Raw genomic sequence first — 14,791 nt, 5'->3', positions numbered from 1 at the left:
TAGTAGCTTTTTCCAGAGCTTTTAACTGAATCTCATGGTTTTCTTCAGTGGGTAGAGTTTATTACAATCCTTCCCTCACATATACAGTGTGACCATTTGTGATGACAAGTGATGCATCTCCAGGAAAACAAAGCTAACTCTAACCGTGGATGAATATCCTTAAATCTCTAGAAAAAGCTAGTTAATGGACCTTAGTGGAAATTTTTTTCTGTCTGTTCTGTTATTCTTTCAGGTAATTAACAACCAGCTTGTAATTGCAGGTTTAATGTTTAGTGAATGACTGACCTGGCTGCTCGCTGGCCCATACCGATGTCCCGATGTGTCAGGTTCATCCAGGTACAAAGTGTAGAAGTCAGGTCTAAAATCACAAAGACAGCAGTTAAGTCTGACCTATAGTGTCTCTTGATAGTGACTCACATTGTAATCTTTGTAATGATAATGAAAAATGTAGTACCTTTCTCCCTGAGGTAAATTGAGCCACTGAAACAATGTCGACACTCTCTTCTCAAATGAAATGCTCCTGTGCACCAAAAAGGTAATTTATGAACAAATCAATACATCACTATATTGTGCCATTTAAAATTGATATAACACAACAAGTATACAACCTAATGGCATCGGTCTTACTTGTCATACAGCTTGTATAAGTCTGGGTAGGTGCCATTGATGGCTACATCGGACCCAGGCCAGAAGAAGGTTCCTGCTTTCAGTTTGTTACGCATGGCAGTGAGCCAGACCTGAGGGGAGGAGAGGAGAGGAGAGGAGAGGAAAGAAAAAGAAAGGAAGAGAAAGGAAAAGATAGGAAAGGAAAGGAACATAGGGGAGTTAAGTGTCATCTAGGTTCATGATTAATTCAGAATAAGCTGTAATAGACCTCATTCATTCATATAAGTGGATCACAGCAGCAGTGTTTAGTCCATTAAAATAATGTAATCCCTCACAGTCCAGTCAAGACTGATGGAAATCTAACTGCATATTTTCATGTTAAATCAATACCTGTTAGACCGATCTGCAGATAGAAGTGTTTTATTTATGCAGCAGGCTTGTAAGCACGATTTAGCAGATGCACTTAGTTGTATTGGTTCATTATGAAAGAATGCCTTCCAGGAGTCACGGTTCATTTCCATTTCCTCCTGCAGAGTTACATTGCTAGAGGAGCAGGCTGTCACACAGTTAAGGAATGAGATTTAAGAGGTATCCCATTCTAAATGGGAACCACAAAGCGTCTAAACAAGCACAACTCACTGCCCTCACAAGCTGACATTTAGCACGAGCAGAATCCATAATTATGTCAAGAAGCTCATTTTGGGGAGAGCTGATTCTAAGCAATGAAACTCTGTCAAAAAAACAAGTGTCTCGTGCCGTTCGCAGACAGCAAATCACAGCATGATGAGCATAATGCGTCATATTTTTTACAAGTGCTGCTCCTTGATTCATGATTCCACAGAATCAGGGTGTGTTAACTTTCACAGTTTACAGAACAGTAGTGTCTAGCTCAGAGTCTCAGATGTGTAAAGGAGACATTAGAAAGCAGTGCTCAGAAATGTCCAGCCCCTTGTGCACAATATCGTGATAGATTCACTTACTGGCTCTCCTTGGTACCATTTTGCGTTGAATTTCTCGTCAGTTTTCAAGTTGAAAAAAGCGTTTCGGGTCACATCGTACATCTTGTTGTCCACAATTCCATGAGACTCGGGATAAAGGCCCTGCAGGAATCAGAGATAAAAACACACAACCAAACTGAGTTGTTTTGATGTGGCTGCAGGGATTTAAAGTGATTACGTCCTATCACCAATCTTTCTAACCTAAATATTATTGGTAACCACAGCAGTTTATTGTAATTGCAGGATCTTGTTTTGCCAAAGAGGTGAAATTCAGTCTGTGATCCCCCTCCCCCACTCCCAGTTCTGCTGCTGTTCCTCTCCACAAGCACATGTAAGCCATTTAGGCCCCAACAGTAACCTCTATATAACAGTGCAGAGACCCTGACTCTGCAATTGCAGGGAAAAGCCCCAAGTTCACTTTTGAACTGTGGTGCACGAACAGCACTGGCTTAAGTAAAATTCTGAGGTATTATTTGGTTTTATGCTACTTCAGGTTTTCTACATTTCAGAGGGAAATATTATACTTTTTATCCCACAGCTACCGGTTACTTTTCAGGTTAAAATTTCACACAAAAAACATCATAATCTTGCAATGCAATTTTAGATTAAACATGATGTCTTGTAACAGAAAAGTACTGTCTAGTTGGGACCTCTTGTCATGTTTCAGATATCTAGGAGTTGTTAGTAGATCCACCAAAGAGACATTTCCCCTCTAAACTTTTAAATAACTGTTCCAAGGATGTAAAACTCAAGCAAATATAGAATAGATACCAGATCACAGAGCTTTGACACCCCTCAGATTTATCTTGTGACCTTTTGAAGTGGGCCCAACCCCTAGGTTGAGAACCACAGCACTTATTTCAGATGTCTGTGAGCATTTAACAGTTCCACCAAAGAGACCATGCCCATCTAAACATCTTAGATGGGTTCATTAAAATAAAGCCCAAACAGATTAAATTACTATCTGTGTAGCTTTGTACTTTTATATTTTATCTTCTTTCCTCTCCCATTAATCATCAATGATCTCTCAGATTTTTCCTGTGACCCTTTGGAGGTGGCCTGACCTCTAGGTAAATCTACTTAAATACTTATGTAAAGTAGTTAAAACTAGCTCCACCTCGAACAGCTACAACAGTAAAATGCTACTTGTGCACTGTTGCATCAATATAAACACTAAATATTGATTGATTTGATATTTAAACCTAAGTAAAGTAACCGTAGATTTTGAATGCAGGACATTGTTATATTGGTAAACAATATGAGTTCTTCTTCCACCACTGAAAACAAAACAAGTCAGACAAACAATCTGTGTCCAATAAATCAACCCCTGAGCAGCAAACACTTACAGTCACAATGCTGTAGTGGTTGGGAAAGGTCTTTGTGGGATAGACAGGCCTCATGTATGCCGTTGTTGTTCCTGAGTTTCCTGCAACACAATTACGTTCAGTCACAGCAGGATGCATAGTAAACCATGGAAAGCTGTGGAGTCAACAAGGCCGATGACTTACGTAACTTCTTGATGACAGGAAGGCGGTTGCCGTGATCTTTAAGGTACTCCGCCCTGAAACCGTCCAAGGATACCAGGATGAGAGGAGGCTTGGAAAAACTGGACGTGGAGACAGAGAGGAAGAACGATGTTTTATGACACTCAGGTGGGTTTGTGAATGAGGAAATGGAATAATTACTCAGCAAGAGACGTGGACAGCTTTGGCATCAGTAGTGCAGCAGTAGTGTGGTACAGTAGGTCTGTGCAGAGAGAATACAAAGCAGCTCTTTGACCAGGAAAAGCACTAGGAGAAATAAAGTCAAATCACAGACCACACAAACACACAGAGAAGGAGAACAGGAAGAGGAGTGTGACTCTACTGGCAAAAAATCAAAGACTACAAGAGTTTTGTTAGTCTCTGCAGATTTCTTTGTTCCCCAATGTGAGGCAGGGTCCCCTCCCATTTCAGTGGGAGCACTACATTTTTCATAATTTCACTATCTGCAAGAGTTACAGGTTACTTCATTACTTGTGATTAGTTGTACAGCTATCAAAATACTTAGTTACTTACTTACTTAGTTACATAGAGCTGCTTACTGAAACTTAATACTTACTTTAATACGTGAATATCGACCAGAAGTGTTGAATGGTGTCAAGTAACGCAGGTTGGCACTGATTGATCAGATATTTGATCAAAATCAAGAAACATTTCTACCTTTAGACTATATTTGACTCATTTTTTGACTCCTGGTGCATTTAACAGTTTGGCATGTTGTCTTAAAAAGTTATTTCTTTACTTGGTAAGGCATTAAATTTAACTTAAAAGCATTGTATCAGCACCAAAACTCAGGTACTGAATCTGCACCAGTATTGAAAATAGTCAATATATTTTGTTTAAGTACTTGTAGCTAAAGCAGTATTCAGAGGGTTTCTTGGCCACTTGGGGGCAGCAGAACAAGCTGTCAACACGAACATTGACATATTATCTTATGCAGTTGATTTGGCTAACATGTTAGCAATCAGTTTTCTATTTAAAGTCATTTACAAATTATTTACAAAAACAGGAATGATGGGGAATGAAAAGAAGAATCTAAAACATTAACAGCATTTACAAAGATTAATACATTAATCCATCTATAAATTGGTCAAATTAAAAAGGGGTTTATGAGAAACATAAAACAACTCATAAATTAACTGATTAATTTTAAAATAGTTTAATGATACTGAAACTGAAAAGGCAATTCCTTTTTCCATTTGCTTTCTGTGTATTTAAAAAATTAACATGTAAAAAAAAAAAGTTTGCAATCAGCATTTTCCAGAAGAGCTGCTTCTTTGCGTGTAAAGCCCAAACCACACATTAAAAATGTGGTTTGCCAACAGAAAAAATATAAACAAACACAACAGAATGAGTTACTTTGATATAAAAAAAATACAGACAACATTCATTTGTTTTAAAGATGTTTTCAAACCAAAAATAGCTTCATATGTAGCCACAGGTTTTCTTTTCCATAGTGAGTCTGTCTGGGTGTATTCCCCTACCAAAGCAGAAACACACACACACACACGTGACCACACACTCAGACACACACACCACTCACCAACACATGCCTGATTAGTCATTAGCCTGGTTTCCATAGTGACATTTTTTTCCACTTAGCCAACACCATCATAAAAAACATGTGTCTGTTTGGATTATTTACACACTTTTAAAGAACTAAGCTGAATAGAAAGTGAATACAAAGAAATACTTTATATGTTTTTCTGTAGTTTCATGTGGACTAAGAACTGCCTGCTAGGAACAATGAACTCAACTCAGGCTAACTGTGGGCGATACAGCTGAAAAGCCTCATTCTCAGCTCTAAAACACGGTGAAAGATATTGTACAAAAAGGAGGGGAGGAGATGATATAACTCGAACTGGGCAAGCTGAGATTTGAGGCATTGTTTTCTTCTAGTTCTCACATTACAACAGCAGAACAAGAGTATTGCATTACCCAGATGGACACTTTGGCTGTTGAATTTCTTCATCGGTCGCCTGCAGCCAGACCTTCCCTTCTGGTGGGAAAGAAAAAGTGTTGTCAGTGGAAAAAGGTATGTTTGCAGTTGCATACAGTATATTTTTGTGACCATAACACAGATATAGATAACTTAAAACTGATGAACCAGACTTATATGATAAGATAAAGAAAACTTATTATCCACCCACTTATCCATGACTAAATAAGCAACAATTACCCAAGACTGTAGGAAGTGTGACCTTGTGGCTATGTGCTATGTGATGCAGAGGGTCAGCAGACACAGGGGATACTAACGGAACACCAATCAGTGTAGCATGGAAGAGCTGGTAGTACCACCTAACCATGAGTACAGTACCGCACATAAGTAGCCATGCTGTTTATTGCAGTCAACATTGTTTATTCAACCATAAATATCTTGTGAAGCTCTGAATATAGCACAGTTACTGGTAATACTTTGTTTTTCCACTGGCACTGGCACATGGTTTGAGAAGCACAAACTGGGACTACAGTGCTTTTTATACTTGGTGTGGCAATGGAGTCAGGGAGGTCAACATACATTACAGACCTCTGAGTCTTGCCTGTTTCGTCACGGTTAGAAAAGTGTGAGAGAATCTGGCTGAGCCAAACTCTCAAATCCAAACAGAAACAAGCTATTTTTTTCTCCATCTGTCTTTGTTTCATCCAGTCTGATTTGATTAGATTTGACTGACAGTGCTGGCAACTTTAGCAAACAATACCCAAAACTGTCATCAGATTTGGATGTTTAGAAATACATTACGTCACTTATTTCCAACTGAGCCATATCCACATCAAACAAGTGAGACTAAAACAGACAAAAATCCCTTGTGTGAATTCAAACTTTGGTAGAAAACCTTTGTTACGTGTAGGATCCCATAGCTTATAGTAAGAATCTGATTGAGAAAATAGGTTTAAAAGGCCTTTACGTCAAATCAAATGGAATCATTGAGTCACTTTATTGGCACAGAACAGGAAGTAAGAATGCAGAACTCCCCTTTGTCATCCACATATTCACAACATGATTTCAGACAGAGAGAGACTGAAGGGTTCCTGTGCTTCCTGGCCAGTGAAGTCTTTCCACAGTTTTTTTGGAGATAGAAGAAAGAACAGCTCTGTGAACCACATGAATATGTTGCGTAAATGCACAAATGGATTACAGCACTGACTCCGTGAACAAAGACAAAATGCACAACCATCTCATTTTTAAGCCAGATTTTGTTCTGGACAGGATGTGTTCACACATGCAATAGAAACCATCTGGATTTTGTTCTCATGGTAACAAAACAGCTTTTCTTAAAGAGGTGTTCATTTAACTAGTGACCAAGAAAAAAGCTCTAACTGCTGTTTCACTGTGACTGGAAAAAACAAATAAGCACGAAATATGGGATGTACATAGAGGACAATGCTTTGTTTTTTGCAGAGGAAAAACAAGGGGAAGGAGGTCACATACATATATAACGAGGAAGAGACGAGTGTCTCATTTTGATGTTGCAGGGAAGGTTGAGTTAAAATAAATGCTCAAGCAATGTGACACAATCCAGTTACAAATTATCCTCTATTGTTTTCTCCTTTCTTGGAAAGCAACTTTAAGACATTCCCACGGACAAGGTGACTCTAACCAGGAAGCTTTGGGCCACCTCTTTCCCCTTTCAAGCAACTGCCTTCCCGATACATCCGTGAAGTCTGCTGCTGACTGGACACATGACAGAGGGAGTCTTAGCACGTCGGTGAGAAAGCCCCTCCTCACTGCCTCTTGAGGCCAGCACTGTGGTTTGGACCGAACACGAGGATGCTCCGTCTCAGGAGACAAGTTGCTGTGGTCTGTAATCCACGGGAAAACCCGCTCTCAGCATTTTATACTACATACTGTCAGCCTTTAGGAAGAAGTCCTGGGTTATTTTTGTTCCTTTTCATCTACTTCCAAAGGCCTTACCAAAAAAGCAGCCCTATGAAAGATGTCGAAGTTCCACAAACGTTGCATAGATGTGAAAAACAAAATATGAATCTGGGTGAGTGAAAAGTCAAAATTTATTCTTTCCATATGGCTTTCATGTCTACTGGGTAGGAAGTATAAGTTAAAGGGAAATGCCACAGCAGAGAGAGCAACCCCGCCCAGGCTGGGGACAGTTGCCCACAGCCACCACCGCTGCCCCTGAAATGGAAGAGGGGTGTTTTGGCACAGCGGTTTGCAACAAAGAGCACACTGACGCCGCTGCCCACGTCCAACCAGAGGGAATCTATAGCTGCAGAAAACATGCCAACCCCGGGTGAACATTCCCGTCTCACTTAAATGTGTATTTACGACGTGTTTTGCAACAGTCGGCCAAAAAAGCCTGATCGCACCACCCTGACAGAAACATACCCTGTGAACAAATCATATGCAGGAGTTCACATTCACCTCCGTGTCTCTCTTTCACTGGCTGGTTGGTAACTTGACCCTCCGTCTCTGCTGCTCTAAATACTGCCATTTCAAAGTTTCTGAGGGAGTGGGACATTAGCAGGCTCCAATTTAGGTTCACTTTTGGAAGCCCAAACGGCACTCTGTAGCCTCACAGTAGCAGAATGCAGATTTATTTTATTCCTCAGCCCACTGACCAACTTGTATCATGTATTTTCACCACCCTTTGCTGAATAAGTGCTCCTCCAAAATGTAACCTGAGAGGGTTATTTTTATCTGTATGAGTACCTTCAATCACTGTATGTCTTAAATCTGTAAGAATGACCGCAAAACAGTTTGTTTTCTCATTTCCTGGAGTATCACAGGCCAGATTTTTAAACTTAAAGCCCATATTTGTATATTTCTAAACAAATAAGTCTTAATTATTCTGATGGTATATGTTTGTGTCCCCATGAAAAAGAAAATATCCCAGTGAAAATTGTTTTCAGGCTATTATAGTGTCCACTGATCAGATCCTGTATATATATAATATATAATGTCTTTTAAATTTAAAAAAGCTGTTCATAGTCGCTTTGTCACAGTTGGTCAATGTAACAGTGTGAAACCATTTTCTTCACCCTTGTGTATGAGCAGGAGCAAGATGTTACTCTATTGTGATACTAGTGGTTGGAAAACTCAATGTTAACTTTAAACTGCAGCCGAACTATACTGTAACTGAATCCTGTTACCGAGAGAGAAGCCCTGCTCCTACAGCTGATGGTTGTGCTGATAGATACATACATAGTGTGGAAAGCCCCCAAAAACAGGCTGCAGCTGTAAATTCAGTGAAACAGTCGTGAGTTCCTACCGTTCTCATCACCGCTCTTTCTCAGAGAAAACACTACAGCCAGGATGACCACCAGTAAGCAAAGCAGCAGGACCTGAAACCCAGAGACCAAATGTCAGGATGTTTGTTACACTCACTGCAGATAACAGTTCATTAATCACATACAGCTGCCAACACACACGACTGAAGATGTTTATATTTAACTTCTCGGTGAGAAGAATGATGACTGACCACCATTTTACCTGAGAGCTGTTAGTAACTACCTTCAGACTGAGAGTGACAACTGAACAAAAAAGGAATAAAACTTGATATTTTGGATGATATAATGGTGGAAATGGCCTTGGTTTGTTCTACTAGCTCTCTAAACACACTAGTGTGTAAGCTAGATGCCTTGTAACCATAATATAAGCATACTGTGACAGACTTCTGGCCCCTTGAGAGAAGCCATCAATCAAGGCATTTTGCAGAATCATAAATACCTCCTTCAATAACTACAACAGAAAGTGTGCTGTACAGTAACGTTATCCAACGTTGGCTCTAGAGATGACAGTGCCAGCTGGTCCAGACTGAAATATCTCAACAGCTACTGGATGGATTCCACTGACATTTCGTACACACATTCCTGATCCCCAGAGGATGAATCCTAGCACCACCAGCAGGTCAACATTTTACTTATGCAGTGAAATATTTGAAATTCATTGGATGGTTTTGGCTCAGTGTTTGTGCAGACATTTCGGTTCCCAAGAGGATTAATTGTAATAACTTTGGCAATCCACTAACTTTTTTCCTCTAGTGCCACCATAAGGTTTCAATTGTGGTTTCTCTACAACCTTTTTTGGACGGGTTGCCATGGAATTTCATTCATGTTTCCCTCAAGATGAACTGTAATAGCTTGACTGACTTTTCCTAAAAACTCATGGTATTCCCTTAATCCTCAGATGTGCTATGTTCTTAGTGGTAATTAGATTAGTTAGATTGCTAACATGCTTAAGGAACATGGCGAACCTAAACATTACCTTCTACATATTAGCAATTGCATTTTTAGCATTTTGGCTTAAACATGGATCTTTAGTCGACCATTCTTTGGTTAATTAATTCATTATTTTGTTTCTTTTGTGAGACTTCAATCTTTATTCAATATGGGATAAAGGTCTTGCAGTGCTGAGTGAAGGTGGTCTGTTATTTATTTCCTTAACCCTGCCCAGTATAATCTAATGATTTTCATCTTCCCCCACCCACCACCTCCCAACTGTCCAAATGTTGGTCTTGGCCCTCTTTAAATGTTGATATAAACAGGGAACAAGTTAAGTTCTGGCATATCATTTTTTACCATTTTAAGACAAATACAACCCTCTAAAACTCAACATATTGTCACGCTGTATTCACTCTGAAAGCTGTAGTTGTGTGCAGTTAGTTACAAAAGCAGGATTGTGGGAATCACCAACCACAAGTAATCCGTTTCAGTGCGATTCACGTACACAAGCATTCCTAGACGGGTATGAAAGTATGCCGTCATGTGTGCCTGGTGTCTGGGTAATGTGCACTTATTTTCTCCAGCTATAGGTGAAGAGAGAGAGAGAGAGAGCTGGATTGGACAAAGCTCCTTGGGAAAGATGTGGTCTCTGTGGGTTGTAAAAGTAAACTGTCTGTCTGGTGGAAACCTACCCGTATGACTCTGAAACACACTACTAAGTTCACCTTTGTTTCTATTGTGCACAGTGCAGATCTGATAAGACTGTTGGGAGTCAAATCAAACTGCACAATACGTACCTTATGAGTATCCAGGCCTGCTTTTATATCTATACTCCAAAACACACTGCAATCACCCTTTTGCAAGACTTTAAATGACCCTGCAGAGTAACAAGCACAACTACTACTAACAGATGTACGGTGGCTGATGTATGACAGGAGGGAGCATATTGTTGTCTGGACTCTTCCACATGTGTATTCAATCAGTGCCAAGCAGACAGCAACTGAAATCACTGGTTCCTGAGGTTTTAGCTGGAGTTTGATAGTAAATAGTTTGACAGATGTGTTTACTGTGAGACAATTCTTCTATCTATACAGTTTAAATTCCAGTGATGAGGTGGATTAAGTGCGTATATACAGTATATTCACTTAAAAATGTGCCTGATATATCAATTAATTTTTTTATTTTACTGTAAACATCGGGTTTAGCTCCGAGTACAGCGTCACAACAGCAGCATTTAATTACATTTTTTTTGCAATTCTTTCAATTATGGTTTTAGTATTCAAGTGAAGCCCCAAATGTATCCCAGATTTAGTTTCTCTGTGGAGTATGTGTGGTTTGTCTCAATGCCTCAAGGAATTGTGAACAATAAAAGCTGCTGTCGCTCCTGCGTGTCTTCCTCTCTGACAAGACTACAAACAAAACAGTCATTCTAACGTCCAAGCAGATTGTCATCAATCTGATCCCTTAAGACAGACAGAGGCTGGAAGTGAAAGGCAGCTGTGCTTGTTGCTGGGTCTTAAAGCTGCATAAAATACTCACTTTCAGCCAGTTTAAAATCTAAAAGCGACAGTATTTGCCCTTAAGATCTTAATACAGTAAACAGGATATGTGTCTTATATGAATATACCCTCAACTCCACATGTTATTAATTAAAGTATGGTGGCACATGTTTGGTTAAGTGTTCTTAAATGTGAGCTTTTTGCTGTCTTACATTAGATTAAATTGAGTATTTGTTCTTTTTTTTTTATTGTTGGTTGCACAAAACAAGGCATTTGAGGATTACACCTTGTGCTGTAGTATATTATAATTGCCATGTTTCTACTGCCTCCCCTGCAACCTCTCCCCTCCTCCTTCCTCAAACATCCAGATTAAATATCTGAATGTGGATCTATTTAAAAAGACACGGCTGCTGTGACAACTTTGCTCTCTTAACTTTGTGACAGCACCACAGACTTTTACACTGAAACTTTACTCTTTTGGATCTCAATCAGCGCTGTGATCTGAGGTATCATCTTCTCCACCTGTACAGACACTTCTGGCCTCTGCCTTTTTGCACTCTGGTGAAAACATTTTTGTTTCCACTTTCACACTGGCAGCAGGGACAGTCTCGGCTGTTTGACAGCAGTGGATTAATCACACTGGAGGGTAAACAGTGCAGAAATCCAGACCTGAAGCTGTGGTATTAGATTCCTGGTAGGTAATGACATTGATTTATGATAAACTGAAGATGTGCAGTCACTAGAACCGCAGCTGACAATTACTTTCATCATCGATTTAATCTTATGATTACTTTCACGATTAACTAATTAATTGTGTAGTCTATGAAATGTCAATTAAAATGTGAAAAAGCTCTTCAAATGTGTTGTTCTGTTCAAATAAAAGTCCTAAACCCAAAGATATACAGTTTATAATCGTATTTGACAAAGAAAATGCTAATCTTCTGGTTTCAGCACTACTTTAACTATTTTTTACTTTAGAAATGACTTAATTGGTTATTAAAATAGTTGCTAACTATAGTTTTTTGTGTATCCATGAATAGTGTCAGCTTTAACAGTCACTATAAACTCAGTATGTATAGGTTTATGGACAGTGGGGTCCTGAAGTAATAACACTACACTTTATTTTAAAGATACAGACATTTAAGTGACATATAAAATCTACTGAGGACCACACACAGACTCACAATGTTGAGTTTTACAGGAATATTTGTGGTTTTTTAATAACATAGTTAAAGGTGCACAAACATGTTTCAGTTTTTTAAAACACTTTCAACCAAAAGTGTGAAAGTAAATAACACCATGTGGCCTGAAAACATTGATAACAGTGTCAGAGAGGCGGTAGGAGGTCAGACAGAGATCTTATTGAACTTACCCCAGTAATGATTTTGCAGTTATTCCTCTTCTTTCCACCTTCAGTGTTTCTCCTTTGACTCTCCAGCTCTGATGCCCCAAATAAAGAGGCAGCCTGTTCAGCCGAGCTCTCCTCTCCTTTGGTTACTTCCATGCTGCTGAGCCGCTGCACACCAAAAAAACACAACCTTCCTGCCAGTGTTTTCCAGGAGGGAGACTGAGTGGCAAGCAGTGAGGAGGGTGAGGAGTATATACTGTGTGATATGACCCCCTCTGCTCAAGAGTAGCACCGCCTTGTTCCTCGACGTCTACAAGTTTTACGAAGCAGCAGCAAGCAAGCAGAAGCATGTGACTGATCTGCCTAAAGAAAGCTGAGCAAAGAAAAACCTCAACAGTCTGCTATTTTGGCTTATTGTGTCTTTTTCCAACAAAGCCTGTTCAACAATTAATATCATACTTGGCCACTTCAAAAAGGAGGAATTGAAACTTAATTGAAATTTAAAAAAAAAGACAAACTAATTCCGGATATTTGTGTTTATAAGTCCCTTAAATGTGTTTATCATGTTTAATTTCTCAGCTGTAAAATAAGAACAAACGGTTGAGGAATTTTAATTAAGACTAACTATTGCGCGGTGACTGAGTGCTGCTGCCATCTTGTGGTGAGACTGGAGTGGTGCGCTGTACCAAACAAATACAAAAATCCAAATATGGCACAATCTGTTTTTAATTTTGAGTAAATAAAAGTGCAGAATTAACTACATAACTCTTTATCACCGTATTTAGTGTTATTGATTAGTTTGACACCAATAGTGAAGGAGAGGTGGTGTTAGATGAAGACTGATGGGCTAGCATGAAGACAGCTAGGCTCTGCCCCGTGGTAACAAAATCACCCAACAGCTCCTATTAAATTCACAAATTAGCACTTTATATCTATTAATTTGTTTATTCTGTACTAAAAAAGTGTAAAAATTACTGGATACTAGTAATTTTGGCAACGACCACAGACTCTTAGAGGTAACTGCTCAGGCTAGCTGTTTAAAATTAATAACCTATTTTATTAAATCTCAACGTGTCACATTAACAGGTTATTTGTTCCCTTTGGAGAATGTAAAGCTGTTATGATAAACAACAGTGTGAGCAGCCTGCTTCTTTCCTGTCACTTACTGTATCTTAATATGTCATTATAATGCACACACATGTCTAAATAAAGCTTTGATGTAGAGCTTCATGTATAAGCATCATGCATGGAGGGTATTATAATCTGTTGATTCAGCTACTTAAAAAAAAAAAAGGTTATCATGCAGAGTTTGACCTCAACCAGTTAAAAGTATACCTGCTTCCTGAGCAGTTCTGCAAGTGTTTATTTAGATTAAACTAAGTTCTGGCTCTTTGGAGGCTCTTGAGCAGCCTTGTTCCTCCGCCGGAGCCCCTTTTATTAAATAAAGTAATCCCACTGGAATTTCTGTGGGTCCCTTCCAGTTGTGGTCAACCCAAATCATCCAAAATTGTCATCCTGGTAACAACACTGCTGACAACAACTGTTAGAAAATTGGCAGAAGTTTAATTGTCAGTGTAAAATCTCCCTGGAGGTCACTTAACCCAATGATAATGTGTCAGAATGAGCCAATTCTTACATTCTTCTTTATTGAGAAGCTTTCCAGAGCCTGTATTTCTCTTTCCAACCAGCAGCCCTCACTTCCCCCACAACCACGTACGCACCTGTTTCCCATTTCCTAATTAGCCTAGTATTTATATATATATTCCAGTCCATTTCCACCTACTGCTTCCTTGTGTTTGAACTTTTTTGTCCTGCCCGCCACACAGTACACAGTACACAGTATACAGGTCTTTTATAGCCTCGACTTGTGTTTGTGATTTCATACCTCGTTACTGAGCTGTGACACAATGACACTGAATCTGCTCCAACAACAGATGTTTGTATACATGATCCATACATCAAGAAACATCTATTATGGAAAAGGGACTCAAAGCGGTGGTTCCCAATCAATTCCCTTAAGAGAATTTATTAAACTAACAAACTCTAAAAAGTGATTTTATGGATATTTCATATTATATTAAAAACTGTAAAATAAACCCAAATAATTAAGTCATCGGCATGAATTTTGACAGTTTATTTTAACTGTTTAGGGAACTTTTTATACAATTCTTTGTCTGTATTGTGTATTTTTGATAATTTTTAACAATCATACAAACCTTATAGGACAAATACATTGTTTTTTTGGCCCTGGCGCTTGGCCCGTTGTTGTATTTGACAATTTACTTTACTTTACTTTTGCTTGTAAAACAGTAGCTCAGTCTATGGGGACTTGGCTTGGGAACTGGAGGGTTGCCGGTTTGAGTCCAGCACACATCACAGTATGGAGTGTGGAACTGGCATCTCTCCAGCTGCCAGTCCACACTCCTGTGTACTGCCGAGTTGCCCTTGAGCAAGGCACTGAACCCATAACTGCTTGTGGAGTACCCCTACGTGGCAGCAGATAACGCCACCATCTCTCCGCATTTGCATGTCTATAAGCCCTGCATGTGCATGATTGTATTTTGGCCTGTAAAGTAAAAGTACAAAAAAAAAAAAATTCCCCATTGGGGATAAATAAAGTAT

General features: G+C 39.2%; 1 protein-coding gene across 1 annotated transcript in view; it reads right to left on the bottom strand.

The window, feature by feature from the left end:
- Positions 1 to 12,517, bottom strand: part of enpp1 (ectonucleotide pyrophosphatase/phosphodiesterase 1) — a 30,351-nt gene extending 17,834 nt beyond the window's left edge. Inside the window, exons 1-9 of the mRNA XM_035678501.1 lie at positions 12,194 to 12,517; positions 8,371 to 8,443; positions 5,084 to 5,144; positions 3,113 to 3,210; positions 2,951 to 3,030; positions 1,587 to 1,706; positions 628 to 737; positions 455 to 520; positions 286 to 358 (exon numbers count right to left, since the gene is read on the bottom strand). Coding sequence (XP_035534394.1) covers positions 286 to 358; positions 455 to 520; positions 628 to 737; positions 1,587 to 1,706; positions 2,951 to 3,030; positions 3,113 to 3,210; positions 5,084 to 5,144; positions 8,371 to 8,443; positions 12,194 to 12,325 — 813 coding nt within the window. The 5' untranslated portion in view covers positions 12,326 to 12,517. The remainder of the gene's footprint in view (positions 1 to 285; positions 359 to 454; positions 521 to 627; positions 738 to 1,586; positions 1,707 to 2,950; positions 3,031 to 3,112; positions 3,211 to 5,083; positions 5,145 to 8,370; positions 8,444 to 12,193) is intronic.
- Positions 12,518 to 14,791: the final 2,274 nt, after the last annotated feature.

This window comes from Morone saxatilis, unplaced genomic scaffold (assembly GCF_004916995.1).
Source record: "Morone saxatilis isolate NCDOM2014 unplaced genomic scaffold, NCSU_SB_2.0 Contig7, whole genome shotgun sequence".
Classification (NCBI taxonomy): domain Eukaryota; kingdom Metazoa; phylum Chordata; class Actinopteri; family Moronidae; genus Morone; species Morone saxatilis.
The sequence above is the reverse complement of the archived record's forward strand: the minus strand, read 5'-3'. Positions and strand labels throughout refer to the sequence as shown.